At 38.4% G+C, this 18,862-nt stretch overlaps 1 protein-coding gene across 1 annotated transcript in view; it reads left to right on the top strand.

Moving 5' to 3' along the window:
• Positions 1-18,862, top strand: part of LOC107586632 (serine/threonine-protein kinase MRCK alpha-like) — a 67,604-nt gene that overhangs the window by 39,468 nt on the left and 9,274 nt on the right. Inside the window, exons 6-26 of the mRNA XM_016274085.1 lie at positions 800-893; positions 4,084-4,284; positions 6,436-6,684; positions 6,811-6,890; positions 7,594-7,754; positions 7,842-7,964; positions 8,169-8,302; positions 9,216-9,458; positions 9,548-9,658; positions 10,749-10,996; positions 12,570-12,646; positions 12,758-12,834; positions 13,175-13,213; positions 14,880-14,999; positions 15,330-15,407; positions 15,731-15,836; positions 15,919-16,055; positions 16,272-16,411; positions 16,505-16,542; positions 16,755-16,826; positions 16,960-17,559. Coding sequence (XP_016129571.1) covers positions 800-893; positions 4,084-4,284; positions 6,436-6,684; positions 6,811-6,890; positions 7,594-7,754; positions 7,842-7,964; positions 8,169-8,302; positions 9,216-9,458; positions 9,548-9,658; positions 10,749-10,996; positions 12,570-12,646; positions 12,758-12,834; positions 13,175-13,213; positions 14,880-14,999; positions 15,330-15,407; positions 15,731-15,836; positions 15,919-16,055; positions 16,272-16,411; positions 16,505-16,542; positions 16,755-16,826; positions 16,960-17,559 — 3,128 coding nt within the window. The remainder of the gene's footprint in view (positions 1-799; positions 894-4,083; positions 4,285-6,435; positions 6,685-6,810; positions 6,891-7,593; positions 7,755-7,841; positions 7,965-8,168; positions 8,303-9,215; positions 9,459-9,547; positions 9,659-10,748; positions 10,997-12,569; positions 12,647-12,757; positions 12,835-13,174; positions 13,214-14,879; positions 15,000-15,329; positions 15,408-15,730; positions 15,837-15,918; positions 16,056-16,271; positions 16,412-16,504; positions 16,543-16,754; positions 16,827-16,959; positions 17,560-18,862) is intronic.

Below are 18,862 nucleotides of genomic sequence, written 5' to 3' on the forward strand. Positions count from 1 at the left end.
TATACAAGGCACACGCAAACATTCTCTCCGTCTTTATTACAGCTCCACGTCAAACTCCTGGATCACATTTACGAGGGGTGAATGAGTGAGAGCGTAAAGGAGAATAAGAACCGTCTGTGTTTCGTTCTCGCCGTGAGCGTGTTCTCTGACACACAGCTTTAGATAAGCTGTAATGGAGACATGAACTTGTGACACTTTGATTCCTGTTTGTTTGTGCTTCTAGCGCCCCATAGGCAGGTCACAGACGGGGCAGCGAACACCTCTCAAATGCTATTAAGTCTAATCCAGCCCTCCAAATGACAGGCTCAGATCTCTGACCTGTGTTTTGACTTCCTCTTATGAGAGCCAGGGTTTCGCGGAATGGATGGAGGCTTTCTGTGACACAAAGCCTATGTGTTTCCTATGTGGCTCTCTCTCAGGAATAGAGGTGATTTACAGGGCGGACACAAGTGCTCACTGTGAAGTCCACTGTGAATTACTGCTCTGTCTCATTAAGAAGCTCTCTAAAATGCACACTGGACTTGAAGTGGCTCTAAGGTTGTAAAATGAAGCAGCAAGCCGTAACATGCCTTGCTCCATGTAAACCGATTAAATAACAGCAATATTCACAATTATGTTAATGCATTTTGCAGACACTTTTATCCAAAGCAGCTAACATTGCATTCAAAGTAATCAGTGTGAGTGTTACCTGGGATTCGAATCAACCTTGGAAGCTTTTAACAACTTCTTCCAAATCCATATGATGTTAACATAAATTTTTTTTTTGTATTAATGTGTCTTTCTGTTTTCTCTCTGACAGAGACATCAAGCCAGATAACATTCTGCTGGATGTGAACGGACACATTCGACTGGCAGATTTTGGCTCCTGTCTTAAACTCACGGAGGATGGAACGGTTAGTATGTTAGTTTTATGAATATCACAGCAGATTATTAATGATCATATTTCACAGAAGAAGAAAACAGTCATTAGGGATTGTTGTTTAAAGCTGATAGTGTGAACTGGGTCTCCTTATTTATACTGGAATGGATCAGACAAACCTTACAACTTGACTTTAAAGCTTTAACGACAGAAATGTGTAAATGCAAGTCTTTTTTTATGAAACGATTGGCAACATTGCAGTATTTTGATGGAATTGTAGTTCATTCCTCCACAGTCATTTATCTTAATCTTATTTTTCCTAATTTTTCTATAATTTTTGAGATTTCAAGTCAGAGTTTGTAATGTTGTGATTCATCTGAGAAATTGGTTGAATTGGTCCCTAAGAGCTCATTACTGAAGAGTTTGTTTTTAATTATTACTACCGAGAAAATTAATGAAAAGAATGCATGAGGTATTCATGGTTCCTGAAGCAATGACATTCATACATTTTTTTTAAGTGTGATGCAAGTTTCCAAATACTTTTTGGGGTCAGTTTCAGATCTGGTTGTTTCCCATGATTTAGTTCACTTCCTGTCCAAAAAATATTTGGCTCAATTACACTACAGTTTTTTTTTTTTTTTTTTGAAAACAAAAGTGACAATAAAGAAGTTTTTCATCTTTCTGTTAATTCTGTTTCTATTTATCATGGTTTCCACAAAAATATTAAGCAGCCCAACTGTTTTCAACAATGATAATAATAAGAAAAGAAATGTTTCTTGAGCAGCAAATCAGCATATTAGAATGATTTCTGAATGATCGTGTGACACTGAAGACGGGTGTAATGATGCTGAAATTGCAGCTTTGCATCTCAGCAATAAATTACATTTTAAAATGTATTCCACAATATTACTGTTTTTACTGTTTTTTTTTTATTAAAATGAATGCAGCGTTTGTGAGCATGAGATAAAAAAAAATTGTGTATCAGTCGGTACTTTGAAAATGAAGCCAGTGCTCATAGTTTCAGTGTATGTTGACTACTACTACACAATTAATCAAAAATGCTACAGAAGGAGTTTTAGGTCACCTGACATATTTCACCTTTCACCTAGTGGAAGCGCTTGGACATTAAAGTGCCAGATAAAAATATTAATATATAAAAATCTATGGATGAATTTGGGCTCCAGCTCTATCCTGTAGGCACACTGTTTTAATATAAAATAATGGGAGACCCAGAGGACACCCTTGGTTTGAAAGGCAGTTTATGATCAGAGTTGTATTTCACACATCTTTGAAGCAGGGGTGAGTATTTCATCTGAAATGTGCTGCTGTTTTCTGGGACGTCGCAGATAGCTCGGCAGGATATCCCCCCGACTTCTGACAAGAGCAGCGTGAGTGTGGTCTCTGCGTGTTCGCACGTGTGTGCCTAACTCTCTTCACATGTTCATGTGTTTTCAAGTGTGTGTCACTGCCAGCGAGAGCAGCTAATTTACTGCCTCACTTCCACAAATTCTTCCAGCTGCGCACATCTGCCACGGGCTGCATTACAGACGGTTTCCGCCCGCTCATCCACCTTGAACCCTGGCCAGGAAGCTCCAATCATCTCCCCGTTCATTAGTGGTCTCTAGTGATACCTCTCTCTCTTTTTCTCTCTCAGTGCGGTCTGTGTTCTGAGAGGTCTTTGTGTATCTGAATACTTTGACCGTCATGTTCCCCTAAGCCCCGCCCACATCTGCTGGCTGCAACCAATGCGATGGCTTGAGTTGTTCATTTGCATTTTATAGTTATGAGTGTTGTGCCAATAAAAAGCATTTCCAGGCATTACTTTGTATTGCAACCTTGTTCACTGACAGGATGTGATGTGATCTGATCTGATCCGCTCAGACAGACACCGAACACCTCTGTTTCTGTTCTCAACATGCCAGGTCCTGAATTCTCCTGCAGTCTTAATAACAAACGCCACAGTAAATAGATAAATCTCACGAAACCTGTCAGGAACACATCTGTTCACATTTCATGACAAAACTAAAATGGGAAAAATGTTAGTCCCGTCCCCCGTTTCCCCACCCCCCCGAAATCCTGTACATAACGATTTAATTTAAGCAAAATATCAGATTTTCTTTTTCTACTTTTTGTGTGTGTAATGTAACCTGTACATGTTCTTAACAGGTTTGTGAGATTCACCAAAATGAATTGCACTGAAAAAATAAAAAATCATTATCAGTTGATTTGACAATATAAAACTTTTTTGTTTGATCTGAAAAGTATTACAGTTTAAAGACTAGTTTAACTAGACAGACCTTTAAAAGGTAGCCACTAGCCAGACACTTGACTAAATGACAAAAAATAAATAAATACAATGCAAATCTCTGTGAAAAAAGGTGACTTTTTCTTATATAAAGCCTCTGTGAGGATTTGTACAGAATATACATGAAAAAGAGCAGAAAATGACAGTTAAAAAGTCTGTTAGTACAGACTTTTAAAGACATTAATTAGAGAACAACGCAGGAAATACTGCATAATTATATATTATACTTGGTGTCATAAGGTTATGACTGAAAAGTAGTTCGACCAATAGCATGCCGGCATTGTACATAATCGACCAATCATGGCGTGCAAAAAGGTGGAATTTACAGATAATGATGCAAAAAGCAATGCAGATACGAAGACATATAGGCCCGGTTTCATAGACGGGGCTTAGCCTAAACCAGGATTAGGCCATAGTTCAATCAGGACATTGAAGTAATTTTTATAAACATGCCTTAGAAAAAAGCATTACTGGTGTGCATCCTAAGACAAAGCAAAGGCACTGACATGTTTGAAGATCAGTCAGTGCAAGTTTATTTCAGCTGAAACAGCTCAGATTTACATTTTAGTCTAAGACTAGGCTTAAGCCTTGTTTGTGAAAACAAGTGTGTATGTGGACTATAGAGAGCATGTGAATAGGAAAACAAAGCCAAAACCTGCACATTTTAGGCAGTTTAGACATAAACCATTAGATGTATGGTTACCCTAATATATAGAATTCCTAAAAAGTGTGTTGTGCCTGCCAGTGACTTGTAAACTCGACTTTATTTCCAAAGAAGAATTGATCAAATATATACGCCCTTACTGCTGACAGTGTAAATTAAAAAATCTGATTATAGCTTGTTAGATTAACAATGTGTTCCAGTTTTGTGTGCAATATATGTAGCCTTTCCTCTAATGTCCATTTTCTTTCCTCACAGGTGCAGTCCTCCGTCGCTGTGGGCACCCCAGACTACATCTCTCCTGAGATCCTGCAGGCCATGGAGGACGGGAAAGGGAAATATGGCCCGGAATGTGACTGGTGGTCACTGGGCGTCTGCATGTATGAGATGCTGTATGGGGAAACTCCTTTCTATGCCGAGTCCCTGGTGGAAACGTATGGCAAGATTATGAACCACAAGGTACAGAATAACACACAATAACACTTAAAGGGGTCATATGATGCGATTTAAATTTTTCCTTTTTCTTTGGAGTGTTGCAAGCTCTTGGTGCATAAAGAAGATCTGTAGCGTTGCAAAGACTAAAGTCTCAAATCCAAAGAGATATTCTTAATAAAAGTTAAGACTTGTCCATGCCCTCCTAAAATGCCTCGTTTAAACACGCCCCCACATGTCTACGTCACTATCTGGGAAGATTTGCATAACGCCGCCCAAATGTTCACGCAAAGAAAGAAGGCGTAACTTTTATTCTCGCTGTAGTTTTGTTGTTGCCGCCGCCATGTCGTGAAGGTGCTGTTTCGTTGTGAAAGCGAAATTACTTTGTCCTTCCAAAAGAGGACGATATCCGCTTCGTCATGCCTAGAGCTGATCCGTGCTGGTCGCTGAGGAAAAACATCAACTTTGCCCTGTCAATTGCCGGATCGGCTTTCACCGTGGACGAAGCGGAGTCCAGCCCGGGGTCGTCACATGTGGTTGCCCCAAGCCTCTTTTGTCGAATCCACCAGGCGCCGCTCGCTCAAGCCGCTGTGCGTTTCGTTGTGAAAGCGAAACTACTTTGTTTGGCCTTCCAAAAAAGGCCATAATGTTTCTATAAAGTGGGGCAGTTCCAACTTTGCAAGGACAGTCTGGCGCTTCTGACTCACAGACTATAAGTACGTTTTTTATATTTAAAGAATTTGCCACTGATTATTCCAACGCGAGTTTGAGCAGTGTAGAGTAGCGCTTATTGTTTGTCATTTCTCCAATCACAAATGCAGACATGGTTTTTTGTTTACGCGGCGCAATATGCAACACAAAGCATAAAAACACAGTATAAGTCATTACAATCAGTAATTATGTCCCCACTGGATGCAACAAATGCCTCATTTATAATGGGTTTTGTCTCATCGCGCCGGACACATGGAAACCATAGACTGTATGATGGAAACACAGTATGGTAAGGGGTGTAACATTTCTGTCACACGCTTGAGGTATTCAGCCAATCACAATGCACTGGATAGCTGGCCAATCAGAGCACACCTCGCTTTTCAGACCGATGAGCTTTGTAAAAATCGACGTGTTTCAGAAAGGCGGGGCATAGAGGAGTGTCAGGGTCTGGGGTAGAGGATGGAGCGAGGACTCCGTACTGCAGAGAATGGGCTTTATTGATAATAAAAATAAACAAAACAGCAACAAAAACTACCCCGTGGGGGAAAAATAGACTGGCAAGGCAAGGCAAGGCAGGATCTGGACACGACACGACACATCCAGGGAGAGACGACGACGAACTGAAGCAAGACTGCAAACACAAGGAGAATAAATGGAGAGCAAATGAGGAGGGTACCGAGGGACCACATGTGGGGCAAATTAACTAATAATCAGGTAACAAGATGGGAGGGGTCAAGACAATTGACATGAGCACATGGCACACTGAATCAAAGACAAAAAGCCATGTGCTCACACAAAACAAAACACAAGCACATGGCCAGCAAAACAAATCACAAGCCATGTGCTAGAACAAAAGACACGAACACGCAGCTAATGAGAAAACTCATAAGCCGCATGTTCACACAAGACATCAAGAAAAGCACGCGGCTGAACACAAACCGCGTGCTACACAAAACAACACACGTGGACAGAAGAGCGCTCCCACAACTGACAGAACATGGAGCGCGAGTGTCCTGTAAGGGTTTTTATTATTTATTAGCTCTAAAAAGGGGAATATTTATGACGAATTATAACTGGTTATGATTCATAATAAATATTTAGATTATATCTTCGAATTAACTGTAGCAGAATCAATATTACAATTCTGTCACAAAACTATGAATTACACTAGACCGAAGTGACAGAACCCTGACAGAGGAGAAACAATAATGTACAGTATGTGGAAAAGAATGTTTTTTGAAACTTAAACCGTATTTTAAAAAAAGCGTTCTTTTTAGCAACATCATATGACCCCTTTAACACACAACAAGCAATTTTTCAGTCAAGTACTATAGGTCATTAGCGATATAATTTTTTAAAAATTATATTGAAAATGTCATGAAGTGTCATGAAAACCTAATAATGTGTGTCGTTTTTTAATTTTGTTTTTTAAAGTGGTTTTGTGTTTTTACCTTGTGTTTCCCGCAGGAGCGGTTCCAGTTTCCTGCTCATGTGACAGACGTTTCTGAAAATGCCAAAGACCTGATCCGTAGACTCATCTGCTGCAGAGAGCACAGGCTGGGTCAGAACGGCATTGAGGACTTCAAACAGCACCCTTTCTTTTCCGGCATTGACTGGCAGAACATCCTCAAATGCGACGCCCCCTACATCCCTGAAGTCAGCAGCCCATCTGACACATCAAATTTTGATGTGGATGACGACTGCCTCAAGAACACGGTAGAGTTTTTGACATACCATAATAAGATCACTCATTGCTGGGTTTGAACCCACAACCTTTGGTGTATCAACCCAGATTGTACCAAAATGCTACAGCTGCAATTTACGATCCCTGCTCTGTTTTAGGAGACAATGCCGCCTCCTTCCCACACCGCCTTCTCAGGACACCATCTCCCATTTGTAGGTTTCACCTACACCAGCAGCTGGTAAGATATCACTGTAAAACTCAACTGAGATGATCTTGCATGAGGTTTAGTTTCAAATTCCCTCTCTGTTTAACCCTCCTGCTGTGTTCAGGTCAGTATGACCCACATTTGATATTCAATCTGCTTGAAACACTGGTTAAACTATTTATTTCACTACTTATCGACACATAGATCACTATTGGAAAGACTGTACAAATTTTGTCAAATTGATCCTCCGCTGCCAAAAACATTTTGAAAAACAGAAGAGCTTATCAAACACTAAAATATGAAATACGTGAGAAAATGAAAACTGGAAGGACACGTGGAAGACTTGTCGTCTTAATCATCAAAGGAAAATTGACTGTTTCTTTATCTAGTTGAGTTTCTGTCTATCTGTTGAGGGCTGTTTTAGGTTGCTATTTTTCTGCATCTCAATTACTGGATTACTGCATTGAAAAAAAGTTTAAGAAAATACGTGTGTCAAATTGAATTATTTAATTTCTCAAATATTTTATATTTTTATTCTCTGACAAGCTGCAGTAGATTTTTTCTCGTCTTAGCATGAATCTTTAGTGTTTTTCATTTTGTCAATTTGGACACCAATATAGGTCAATTTGACCCATAACACAAAAGTTGTTCTCAGTATTTTAACATGGAATGGTTAAAACAAAAAACAGCCTTATGAGTCTTTATTGTGATCATTTGACCGTGTTTTCTCCTACAGTACGCTGTCTGACCGTGGTTGCTTGCGGGAGTCTGCGGCACCTGCGCAAATGGATGTGTCCGTGCAGCGTGGCCTGGAAGACAGTCTGGCTACTGAGGCGTACGAGCGGAGGATCCACCGTCTGGAGCAGGAGAAGCTGGAGCTCAGTCGCAAACTACAAGGTGTCTCTCCGTCTTACATGTCGAGTGACAATCCCCAAAAATGAATTCTCTGCCTGGCTGACAGCTAAAATGTCTTCTGGCCTTCAGAGTCCACAAAAACGGTTCAGGCGCTGCAATACTCCAGCGGGGACGGGCCTGTTTCCTCCAGCAGAGAGTTTGAGATCCGTGGACTGAAGGAGGAGATAGAAATGCTGAAGAAACAGATCGCTGGTAATCTCAATCGCTACATATAAACATGCATCATGCAATTGTCTCATGTAACCAGACTTGTTACGAATGTTGTTTTTTACATGACGTTTGCAGTTGTGTTTCAAATGAAAAAAAAATTACACTATATTTTTACTTCCTCACATTATTGTTTGTGCTTCAAGTTTATTTTTTTCTAGTCTCTCTCCTCCTTTTCTCCCCTTTCAGATACAGGACAGGTGGAGCAGCAGTTAGAACAGGCCAGTTCTGCCCGCAGGGATCTGGACGACTCCTCCAAACAGATCCGGTGTCTGGAGAAACAGCTCAAGAGCATGAAGCAGGAGAGAGATGACCTGCAGAAGGTACAGAAGAAACTGCAGCTTCACACAAGCAATTCCTCTCACTAGCAAAGTGCCTTGCTGCATAGATTTGTTTGAAAAGGCACAATTAATCAAAAGCCTAAATTGCATCATGGCTTAGTGTGATTATCAAATCACAATGGCTGCAATTTAATGAAATAAATATATGCACTCTGATTGTTTAATAAGGGATTTGGGAACGCATCATGTGCAAACCATCTTCCCATATTTGTACTGAGAAGTGCTTATCAACGAAAAAGTGTATAATTTAATTATTAAGTGAATAAGTGAAGTTATTTTTTCGTCAAAATAAACGTTTGATAGTTTAATGTTTGAAAGTAAAGAAATTATGAGAGCCATAAATATTAGTATTGTAATTTTACAATTGTAATGTAAATTAAAATAATATTACTGTTTTATTATTTTTCTTAAATGCATTTTTTTTATTTTACAGTGATATGTTACAATAGTAATGTTTTTTTAATTTAAATGTTTTTAATTTAATTATTTTAATTGTGCATTTACTAATAATAATGTATTTGCTACTACTGCTACTGCTACTACTAATAATAATCATAAAAAATTATTATAATAAAAAGTATTAAAATAAATGAATTCTATATTATTATTAAAAATTATATAATTATTAAACAACAACAACAACCACAATATAGTAAGACTCAAATGTTCAATAAATAAGTAGGTTGTCTGTAATAATCACAAGTCAGTATGAAGGTGTATGAAGTAATTATTTATAAATTATTTAAATTTCATTTAAAATAGGTTTTTATTTTTTATTTCATTAAATTTGTATTCTGATAATGTACAATTAATAAGTAATTTAAATGTAATTATTTAATTGATAAATAGATTTTATTTATCTTTTGTTTCAACTTTGTGTTACGTTTGTCTGCAGAGTCTGCAGGAGTCCTCAGAGAAGCTGAAGACTCAGGGGAAGGAGCTGAAGGAGGCGGACAGCCAGAGGAAAATGGCCATGCAGGAGTTTGCCGAGGTGAGCGAGAAGGTGACAGAGCTGCGGTCATACAAGCAACGGCTCTCCCGACAGCTCCGGGACAAAGAAGAGGAGATGGATTCTCTCAATCAGAAGGTGGAGGCGCTGCGGATAGAAGTGCGCAAATCTGAGCGGGCCAAGAAAGAGGTTAGTGTGGAGGAGAATGGCTGATCGCAGGAGTCTGTTCAGTGGGCTCATACATTACATATGTGCAAACTCTGTGTCTGTGTGTGTAGATGGAGGCCCAGGCTGAAGAGTTTTCTGCTGAGACTCAGAAAGAGAAGAAGCTGAGGGAACGCAGTGAGCAGTACAGCAGACAGCTGGAAGAGGAGCTGGAGGGAATGAAGGTTTGTGTATCCAAACACTCTTTTTCTCTCAAAATAATGTTAAGGGGGTTTTAGGAACAGTGCAACCCTTCAAGCATGGGAAATTTGCATAAGAGTAGCATGTGACGTTTGTTGGCTTGCTTTTATTAAATGGCAACAACCGCAATATAATAAGACTCAAATGTTTAATAAATTAAGTCATAATCACAGGTCAGTATGAAAGTGTGTAAAATTATTTAGTGCTGTCAAATCGATTAATTGCGATTAATCGCATCCAAAATAAATGTTTCTCTTTACATATTACATGTGTGTGTACTGTGTATATTTAAAATATACACTAATGTGTGTGTATTTATATATACATTTAGGAAATGTTTACATGTATAGATATTCATGTTTATATATAAATATATTTTACATATAATTCTTAAATGTACGTGTGTGTATTTATATATACATGTAAATATACACAGTACACACACATATTATGTAAACAAACTTTAGTTTGGATGTGATTAATCATTCAACAGCACTAATTGTAATTAATATATATTTTTAATTTAATTATATAATTAATTAGTAGTTTTATTAGTTATTTGCATTCTTTTTAATATATTATCATATTATAATTATTGAAATGTAATAATTCAAGTGTTTTTATTGATTGTTTTATTCATTTTAATACACTATTATTCATCAATTATTTAAATATAATTTTGTAATTAATAAATGTTTAATTAATTTAATTGTTTTTGAATACATTATTTTATTATACTTCATAAGTTATTTAAATATAAGTATTTAATTAGTTTTATTAATAATTTTTTTTTATACATTATAAAGATTAATACATTATTTTAATTATTTAATTATTTTTGTTTTACAAATTTTAAAGCATGATTTTATTATAATTCATACATTATGTACCTTTAATTAATATTAATATTTTTTTATTGATTATTCATTTTACTATATTATTTTTATTATAGTTCATACATTATTTTCATTCATTAGTAAGCTATTTTATTATTACTTTCATGTAACTTGAAATAAGCTCTATAAAGGTCGCTGATAATTTCCTTATCTTTTCTTTCCCTGTGTCGTGGAGCAGAAGAAGCAGGTGGGCCGCTCTCCAAGCGTTGGGTCATCTGAGCAGCACAAGGAGCTCAGTAAATTACGAGCAGACCTGGAGAACAAGATCGCTTCCTATGAGGAAGAGCTGTCATGCAGAGAACAACAACATGCCAACGAACTGAAGAACCTGAAGAAGGAGCTGCGGGAGTCAGAGGGACAGCAGCTCACCTTAAAGAAAGAAATCATGATGCTCAAAGACAAGCTGGAGAAGACCCGCCGAGAGAGGTACTGATCTTACTACAAGAGATTACGCTTTATTTTAGCTGTTTCTTTTAATACCACCATGTATTATTTTGCTTTATAATCTAAAAATGTTTTCACTAAATATTCTGTTTCAAACATCATATAAAAGTGGAATAGGTTAAAAGCTGCATTTCACTTTGGTTTAAATCATATCACACTATTAAACCAGCTGAAGTTTCTCAGTGCTATTCATGTTTGGATGTTTCTTATAGTGTGTGATGAGTATTGTCATCTTAAGTCTTCTCAAATTACAGTCAATTATAAATTCTCACGTATTTGTCATCCTGTTCCTATATTGTTTTAGATTACTTCAGACATAGCCTAGTTTTAAATGAAGCTTTTGGTGTGCAAACAATTGTAGATACTATACTTGCAGCACTGGATATTGTAAAATTGTACTACCATTGTGGCGCACCAGTATTTTTAGGCTTGGATACTATGACACTACTGTAGCTCCAGGATGCTTTGTAACATTAACTCACCACCCCACACATCGACCCACAACCCTGAAACCACAAACTCCATCTCTCATATTACTGAAGCCTGAAGTCACAGATTCCGCATCGCTTTTGATGTGGTCATTTCACTAAAGATGACAGGAGGCTTCACGTCTTAGCGGTCAGAGTTGATGCTCTTTGTTAAAACCAGGAATTAATTCTGGGTATCGTTACTGAGCGCTTCAAACGGAGTGTAAAGCACACAGAGTGGTTAAAAGAAAGGCATAAAAATGTTTTCACTAAATATTCTGTTTCAAACATCATATAAAAGTGGAATAGGTTAAAAGCTGCATTTCACTTTGGTTTAAATCATATCACACTCTATTAAACCAGCTGAAATTTCTCAGTTTTATTCATGTTTGGATGTTTCTTATAGTGTGTGATAAGTGTTGTCATCATAAGTCTTCTCAAATTACAGTCAATTATAAATTCTCACGTATTTGTCATCCTGTTCCTATATTGTTTTAGATTACTTCAGACATAGCCTAGTTTTAAATGAAGCTTTTGGTGTGCAAACAATTGTAGATACTATACTTACAGCACTGAATATTGTAAAATTGTACTACCATTTTGTGGCGCACCAGTATTTTTAGGCTTGGATACTATGACACTACTGTAGCTCCAGGATGCTGTGTAACATTAACTCACCACCCCACACATCGACCCACAACCCTGAAACCACAAACTCCATCTCTCATATTACTGAAGCCTGAAGTCACAGATTCCGCATCGCTTTTGATGTGGTCATTTCACTAAAGATGACAGGAGGCTTCACGTCTTAGCGGTCAGAGTTGATGCTCTTTGTTAAAACCAGGAATTAATTCTGGGTATCGTTACTGAGCGCTTCAAACGGAGTGTAAAGCACACAGAGTGGTTAAAAGAAAGGCTTGTGTGCGTGTAGCGGTTCTTAGCTCTCAGCGAGCCTGACGGCAAAGCTAGAGATGTTTAGAGAAGAACCCTTGGAGGGCAACACTCAGTTGTGAAAGAAAGAAAACATGCCGTTGTCATTTGCGGACTAAAATGTTTCGGTCTTTCCATGAGTCCGTTGAGCTGAAGAGATGGTCCACCGTGCCAATGTTTTACTGGGAAGTCAGGAGGCTGAAACAGGAAACTGAGAGTCTGCGCACATCCAAAGGTAAAAACACAAACATTTGAAATCAATCGGGCAAAATTTTAGTGACAGGCCTGATATTGTTAAGACGGTGTATGCTCGTATGTAACATCTAAGTCATGTTATGTTTTTCAGGGGTCAAGCACCAAGACTCCCAGAATTCCTTCTTGGCATTCCTCAATGCTCCGACCTCGGCCCTGGATCAGTTTGATGTAGGTATTTAAAGCACTTGCATGTGGCTTTAGTTTAGGATCGCAGCTGACTGACTTTGTAACATTAATTTGTTCTGTCTGCTTTTTCATTTGTTATTCAAGGAAATTTGCTTTTATTGATATTTCTATTTCCTCTCATATTCTCTTTAAATTATTTAGTGTGGATTAAATAACTGGCTGAAACACATTCTCGATTATTACTTCTGGGCTTTTGAGACGGTCATTTTAAAAGCAAGTGAGCTTGTGTGTGTGTGAATCCTGTTCTCTGTGTTCATATATTGTTGGCTCTCTTTTTATTTCTTTCTCTCCTCTTATCTGTCTGTTTTTGTCTGTGATGAAGCGCTCCACTGCCTGTGGGCCGGCCGGCAAAGGCAGACGTGTAAGCTCCTTTTGTGTATTTGGTGAAGTGGTTCAACTCTACAATGATTGGACTGAGTGACTTTGATGCATGTCTGCGGTGTTACTGCATGGCATAAGTGACATACCCCTATTTCCCAGGGGGTTTTTCAAGTACACATGCTTGTTTGTCACATTCAGGGTCCATTTCAGCTCGGTTTGTCTTCATCCTACACATTTGGACTAGTGGTTGACTGATATATCGGCCGATATTTGGCACGTTTTTATCAAATATCGGCATCGGCCGTTAAGTTTTTCTGGTTGGCCGATGTGTTTGAGGCGGGACTTTAATTTTGACGACGCGATGGACTTTTATATTGACTGCGCTGAGTGATTGCCAGCGCCTGAGCGCACACTGCTCACATTCTCCCTCTTGTAGCGAACAAGAGGGAGAATGTGAGCAGTGCCGTCGTTCAGTTCTGTCTAATATGGATAGAAGTCTATCTAATAATCAGATAGATCTGTTAAACAATTGAATTAAAATGTATACAAAAAGTATTATAATGATTGCTTTAATGTTATTAGTAATAGAAAGGCAAACATTATAATACTTTCTCATTTGCCATCAGTATTCGGCAAATATGAATTTACAGTATATAATTTAAACAAATCTTTGAATGACTAATGAACATTTAATTTCACAAGCCTTGCAGACTTAGTCGAATCTAGTTGAAGTGTGCATTTGTATCCTGCATGATCGCGTGTTCTCTGGGTGACGGTCGGTCTGTGCAAATTGAATGCTGACAGGAGGAGAGTTCTGCTTGACTGGAAACGCGCAATCGACAAACTTTAAACTAGTAATTTCAAATTATGCTGCGCTTTATGCATTTGCCCGCTGTCATATTAATGTCATTTTCATTGCATGCTGTATGTAAAATGAGTGTTACCGTGGCTTTATTTGGGGAAAAAAAATAAAAAGATTTCAAATGCACACAAACTTCCCAGAATACTGAGTGCCCTGTTGGTTACAGTGTTTACTTCCTTTATAATTAGATTTTTATTAAATATTCATTTATTTGTGAAAAATGCTTTGTCTTCTAAAGTATAAGCATGTTTATTTTACACAATTATTTTTAATCCATTTTCAAATGATTTAAAATTTCTTAAATATAAATGAAAATGAATAAAATTATATCGGACATCCTGCTTTCCAAGATATCGGTATCGGCTATTAAAAAACCCATATCGGTCGACCACTAATTTGGACTACAAACTGTCACTTTCTGTGGCTAATACATATGCAATATTTTGTTTTATTCATCTTGCACTACCAATGGAGGTTTTATTCCATACCACAACCGATGATTCCACTTCTAGTTCTAACTCACATTTGCTGTTTCTAAAACTTGTGAATCTTGTTGTGAAGAAGACGTGTGGCGTTTGTGTTCAGCAGTGTTTCAGATTTCCTTTCTGATTATTTATGCTTTGCTATTGGCTCTTGTTCCATCATTGACATGGTGTTTGGGCTTGGGAAATGTTTTTAAACCTTTGTCCTGTCAAATTGCTGCTAATGTGCATGATGTGTTTTCAAACAGCCTGTTGTGTTACGTTTAGCAGGCATGTCTTGTGTTTTCCATCTGCTGCTCATGGGTTTGTGGTATGGTTGGATCGGTTCTCTAAGCATTTCCTTTCTCTAACCTTCTCAATAGATCGACTCCATCGATAACTTCAGCCTGTCCAACACACCTTCCCGGGAGGAAGATGGAAGATCCCAGGTCACCTCCCACTCTCGCTCACCCTCCACCACAAGTGATATGGAGTCTCAAGAGGTGACTTCTCTAATTCTGACCCCCTTTAGCAATGCTGAGACTGTTTTGAAACTTACTGACTTAGAAACTTAGTATATTCCACTGCCATTGTGGATGAAACTTAACACTTTGCTTGTCGAGGTGCATTCTGGGATTGCCTTTTCAACAATAAATGCATGGGATGCCATCTTACTGTGTAGCTAAAATCATGCCTATGATGCCTTATAAGGCTGTCTAGATGGGCAGATCAGTAGGTTTTAGAACGGAGCTTCATTCATTCATTCGTTCATTCAGGTAGAGACTTTAAGAATGGTAGCATGTTGTGACTAATATCCGTGACTGTTTTCCCAGCAGGTAGATCAGCCACAACGAGGTGCACAAACTCCCATGAGGTCTGGATACAGTAGCTCTGGTCACAGCACACCTAAAGTAATTCATTCACTTGTTTATTTTGCTCCTACACTCTTAGAAATAAAGGATCGATTCGTTTTTTTTTTCTTTCTGAGATACCATAGAACCAGCAATTTGGGTTCTCCAAATAACCTTACAGTGAACATTTTAATAATCTAAAGATGCACTGTAAAGAACCTTTTGTGCATTGGAAAAGTTCTATGAATGTTAAAGGTTCTTCATAGAACCATCAATGCCAATAAAGAACCTTTTTTTTTACGATTCTAGCTACTTTCATATCAGCCAAATCTTATATTCTGTGATACGCTGTAATTTATAGTGTTCTAAATTTCTCTGTTTAGCCAAAAGCCCATCAGTTCGTGGTGAAGACTTTCAATGCGCCCACTAAATGTAACCAGTGTACGTCTCTAATGGTGGGAATTATCCGACAGGGCTGTACGTGTGAAGGTGAGATGTCACTACAGCAGCGGCTGAGTTTATGGTAAATAGCGTTAAGATCGGCATTCACCTTGTTCTCCTCCTCCTACAGTCTGTAACTTCTCCTGTCACGTGACGTGTGCGGACAAAGCTCCTGCCGTGTGTCCTATCCCACCGGATCAAGCCAAAGGACCGCTGGGTATCGACCCACAGAAGGGCATCGGCACAGCTTATGAGGGCCATGTCAAGGTTAGAAGCTTCATTTTAAATACCCATGAAAGTTTTGTGATCATAATGAACAATTATCAGATACAAATTTAGCCTGCAAAATGTGCCAGACATAAGTTGGAAAGGTATAACTTCATCCTATAATAAAAAAAACAGTGAAAGATAATACTGTTGTATTGGATATATATTAGGAGTTCCCAATTAGTTGAAAACTAATTCTGAGATCTTTTCGTTTAGGTACCCAAACCATTAGGTGTGAAGAAGGGATGGCAGAGGGCCATTGCTGTAGTCTGTGACTTCAAGCTCTTCTTATATGATCTCCCAGAGGGCAAAGCTGCTCAGCCTGGTGTCATAGTGAACCAGGTCATTGATATGAGGTTAGTGAGGGCTTCAAAACAAACATCTGAGCCTATGTTTGATTCTGATTTCTGTGTTTGCATGACAGCTAAATCGCTCTCTTTTGGTTTCAGGGATGAGGAATTTTCTGTTAGCTCAGTTTTGGCATTAGGTAATGAATAAAAATAATAATATATAAAGGTAGTCTGAATTGTTTTTATTAATTACATGATACATGTTAATACATTGAATGTTAGAATTTCAAAATAGTAAGAAAAATCCTCTTTTAAAAAAATAACAATTTACAAACTAGTCTGCACTAGTCAATTTCAATCCTAGCTTTATCAAACTTTGCTTTCTGTTTATTTTAACTACGTTTCTATTTATCCGCAGATCATGAGAGGATAGCCCTGGGCAATGAGGAGGGGTTGTACGTTATTCATGTTACCAAAGATGGTAAGTGTAATTATAAGCTTTATCTGTGTTTACTGTACTTATCTGCTGCATTTATACTGTATATATAGGTGACTTACTGCATTCTTTGATGTTAATACAAAGCCACTTACTGTTTATATGTTTTTATTCACAGAGATTATCAAGGTAGGAGACAATAAGAAAGTCCATCAGATTCAGTTGATCCCATCCGAACAGTTGATCGCTGTGATATCGGGCCGAAACGGCCATGTACGGCTTTACCCAATGGCGGCCCTGGATGACCGTGAGGCCGATTTTCACAAGATAGCGGAGACCAAAGGCTGCCAAACTCTGGTTTCGGGCACGATCAGACAAGGATCTCTCACGTACCTCTTTGTGTCCATGAAAAAACCTGACAAGGTGATGATCTACGAGCTCAACAAGAGCAAAACACGCCATCGGAAACTGCGGGATATCTTCGTCCCGGGATCTGTGCAGTGGATGGGTCTCCAGGGCGACAAGCTCTGCGTGGGCTTCCAGTCCGGGTTCCTGCACTATGATCTTCAGGGGGATGGAACTACCTCTTACCTCCTCCACCCTGACGATCACACCCTGGCCTTCATCGAGCAGCTGAGCCTGGACGCTCTCTGCGCCGTGGAGATCTCCAGTAAAGAGCAACTCTTGTGCTTCAGCAGTATCGGTGTGTACGTAGACTGTCAGGGCAGACGGTCACGACAACAGGAACTGATGTGGACGGCTACGCCCACCGCATGTCGTGAGTGACCATCAGTGTTTCTATACTGATTAATATGGCTTATGTTCACTTGCTTACAGTATGATAATACCAATCCACAAGGTTCAGGATGAAATTACTGCACTTGAAATGATGGATTACATTACACATGCTTGATTTTAGTTAGAGCCCGACCGATATATCGTTTTGCCGATATGAACCTGTCATCGATATATCGGTATCGGCGAATATGCCGCCGATATGATTTTTTTTTTTACAGAACATATAATGCAGATAAAATGCTTGAAATGGTGTAATTACTTAGTTTGTCCAGCAGAGCGCGGCTCCATTGTTTGCTACTGGCGACCTGGATGAAAGGTTTTAAAGCTTAAGTCTATGGAAAACCATTGAAACTTTGAACGGCCATATCTCCGTAACGGCGCTGCGAATCCGCACTAAATTCGGGGGATCTCTTCAGCTCGAGGAACCCTCTCGAACTCGAATCGTGTACACGTCTTGAGGCCCTCTTTCGAATGAGACCACCGCCGTGTCGATAGCCCCCGGGGTTCGGGAGTTATGGGTGGTTAAATTCGCGGTCCGGCGCCGACCGATCTAGCGATCCCGGGGGGCTACCGACGCGCGGAGGGGGGCATTCAAGATTTTTTGTTTAAATAAAATAATGGCGTTTTTTAAGAATTAAAAATGATCTGATTTTGGAGTTTGACAATGAACACATTGCAACCATGCTTGGAACGGCTCACATAAACGAGCAAAAAATGCTTTATATGTCTTGAAATAATAATTTCTAAACATTAAACGTTGACTGTCAGTCATTATTCACCTGTTTCTCGTTGTTTCTCATTAAAATGAATTAAAGTAAATAGTGTAAATTACATCGCTAATGTCATAGAATAGCACATTGTAATGCAGTGTTACAACGTGCCCCATCTGCGCAACTGGAATTTAAAACTGGTTAGTGTCTTCTGCTAGTAATCAAAGCATTAAAAATTTTACACTTGTCTAGTACGAATATGTCGCTTTGTTTCATAATTACAGTGTATATGTTTTTCTTTATTTACCCTCAAAAAATGGAAGTGGAATGTGACAACATGCCCCGTAGGTGGAACACATTGTAACATCTAAGGGGCACGTTGTAACTTGACCATATGACAGCTTAAAATCTTATCGAATGAAAAAAATATACAAGGCAAACTAAAATATTTTGTTAATATTTATATATATATATGTATATATATATATATATATTTTTTTTTTAAATAAAATAATGGCGTTTTTTAAGAATTAAAAATAATCTGATTTTGGAGTTTGACAATGAACACATTGC

The sequence above is a fragment of the Sinocyclocheilus grahami genome, unplaced genomic scaffold (genome assembly GCF_001515645.1).
Source record: "Sinocyclocheilus grahami isolate Dianchi unplaced genomic scaffold, SAMN03320097.WGS_v1.1 scaffold84.1, whole genome shotgun sequence".
Lineage (NCBI taxonomy): Eukaryota > Metazoa > Chordata > Actinopteri > Cypriniformes > Cyprinidae > Sinocyclocheilus > Sinocyclocheilus grahami.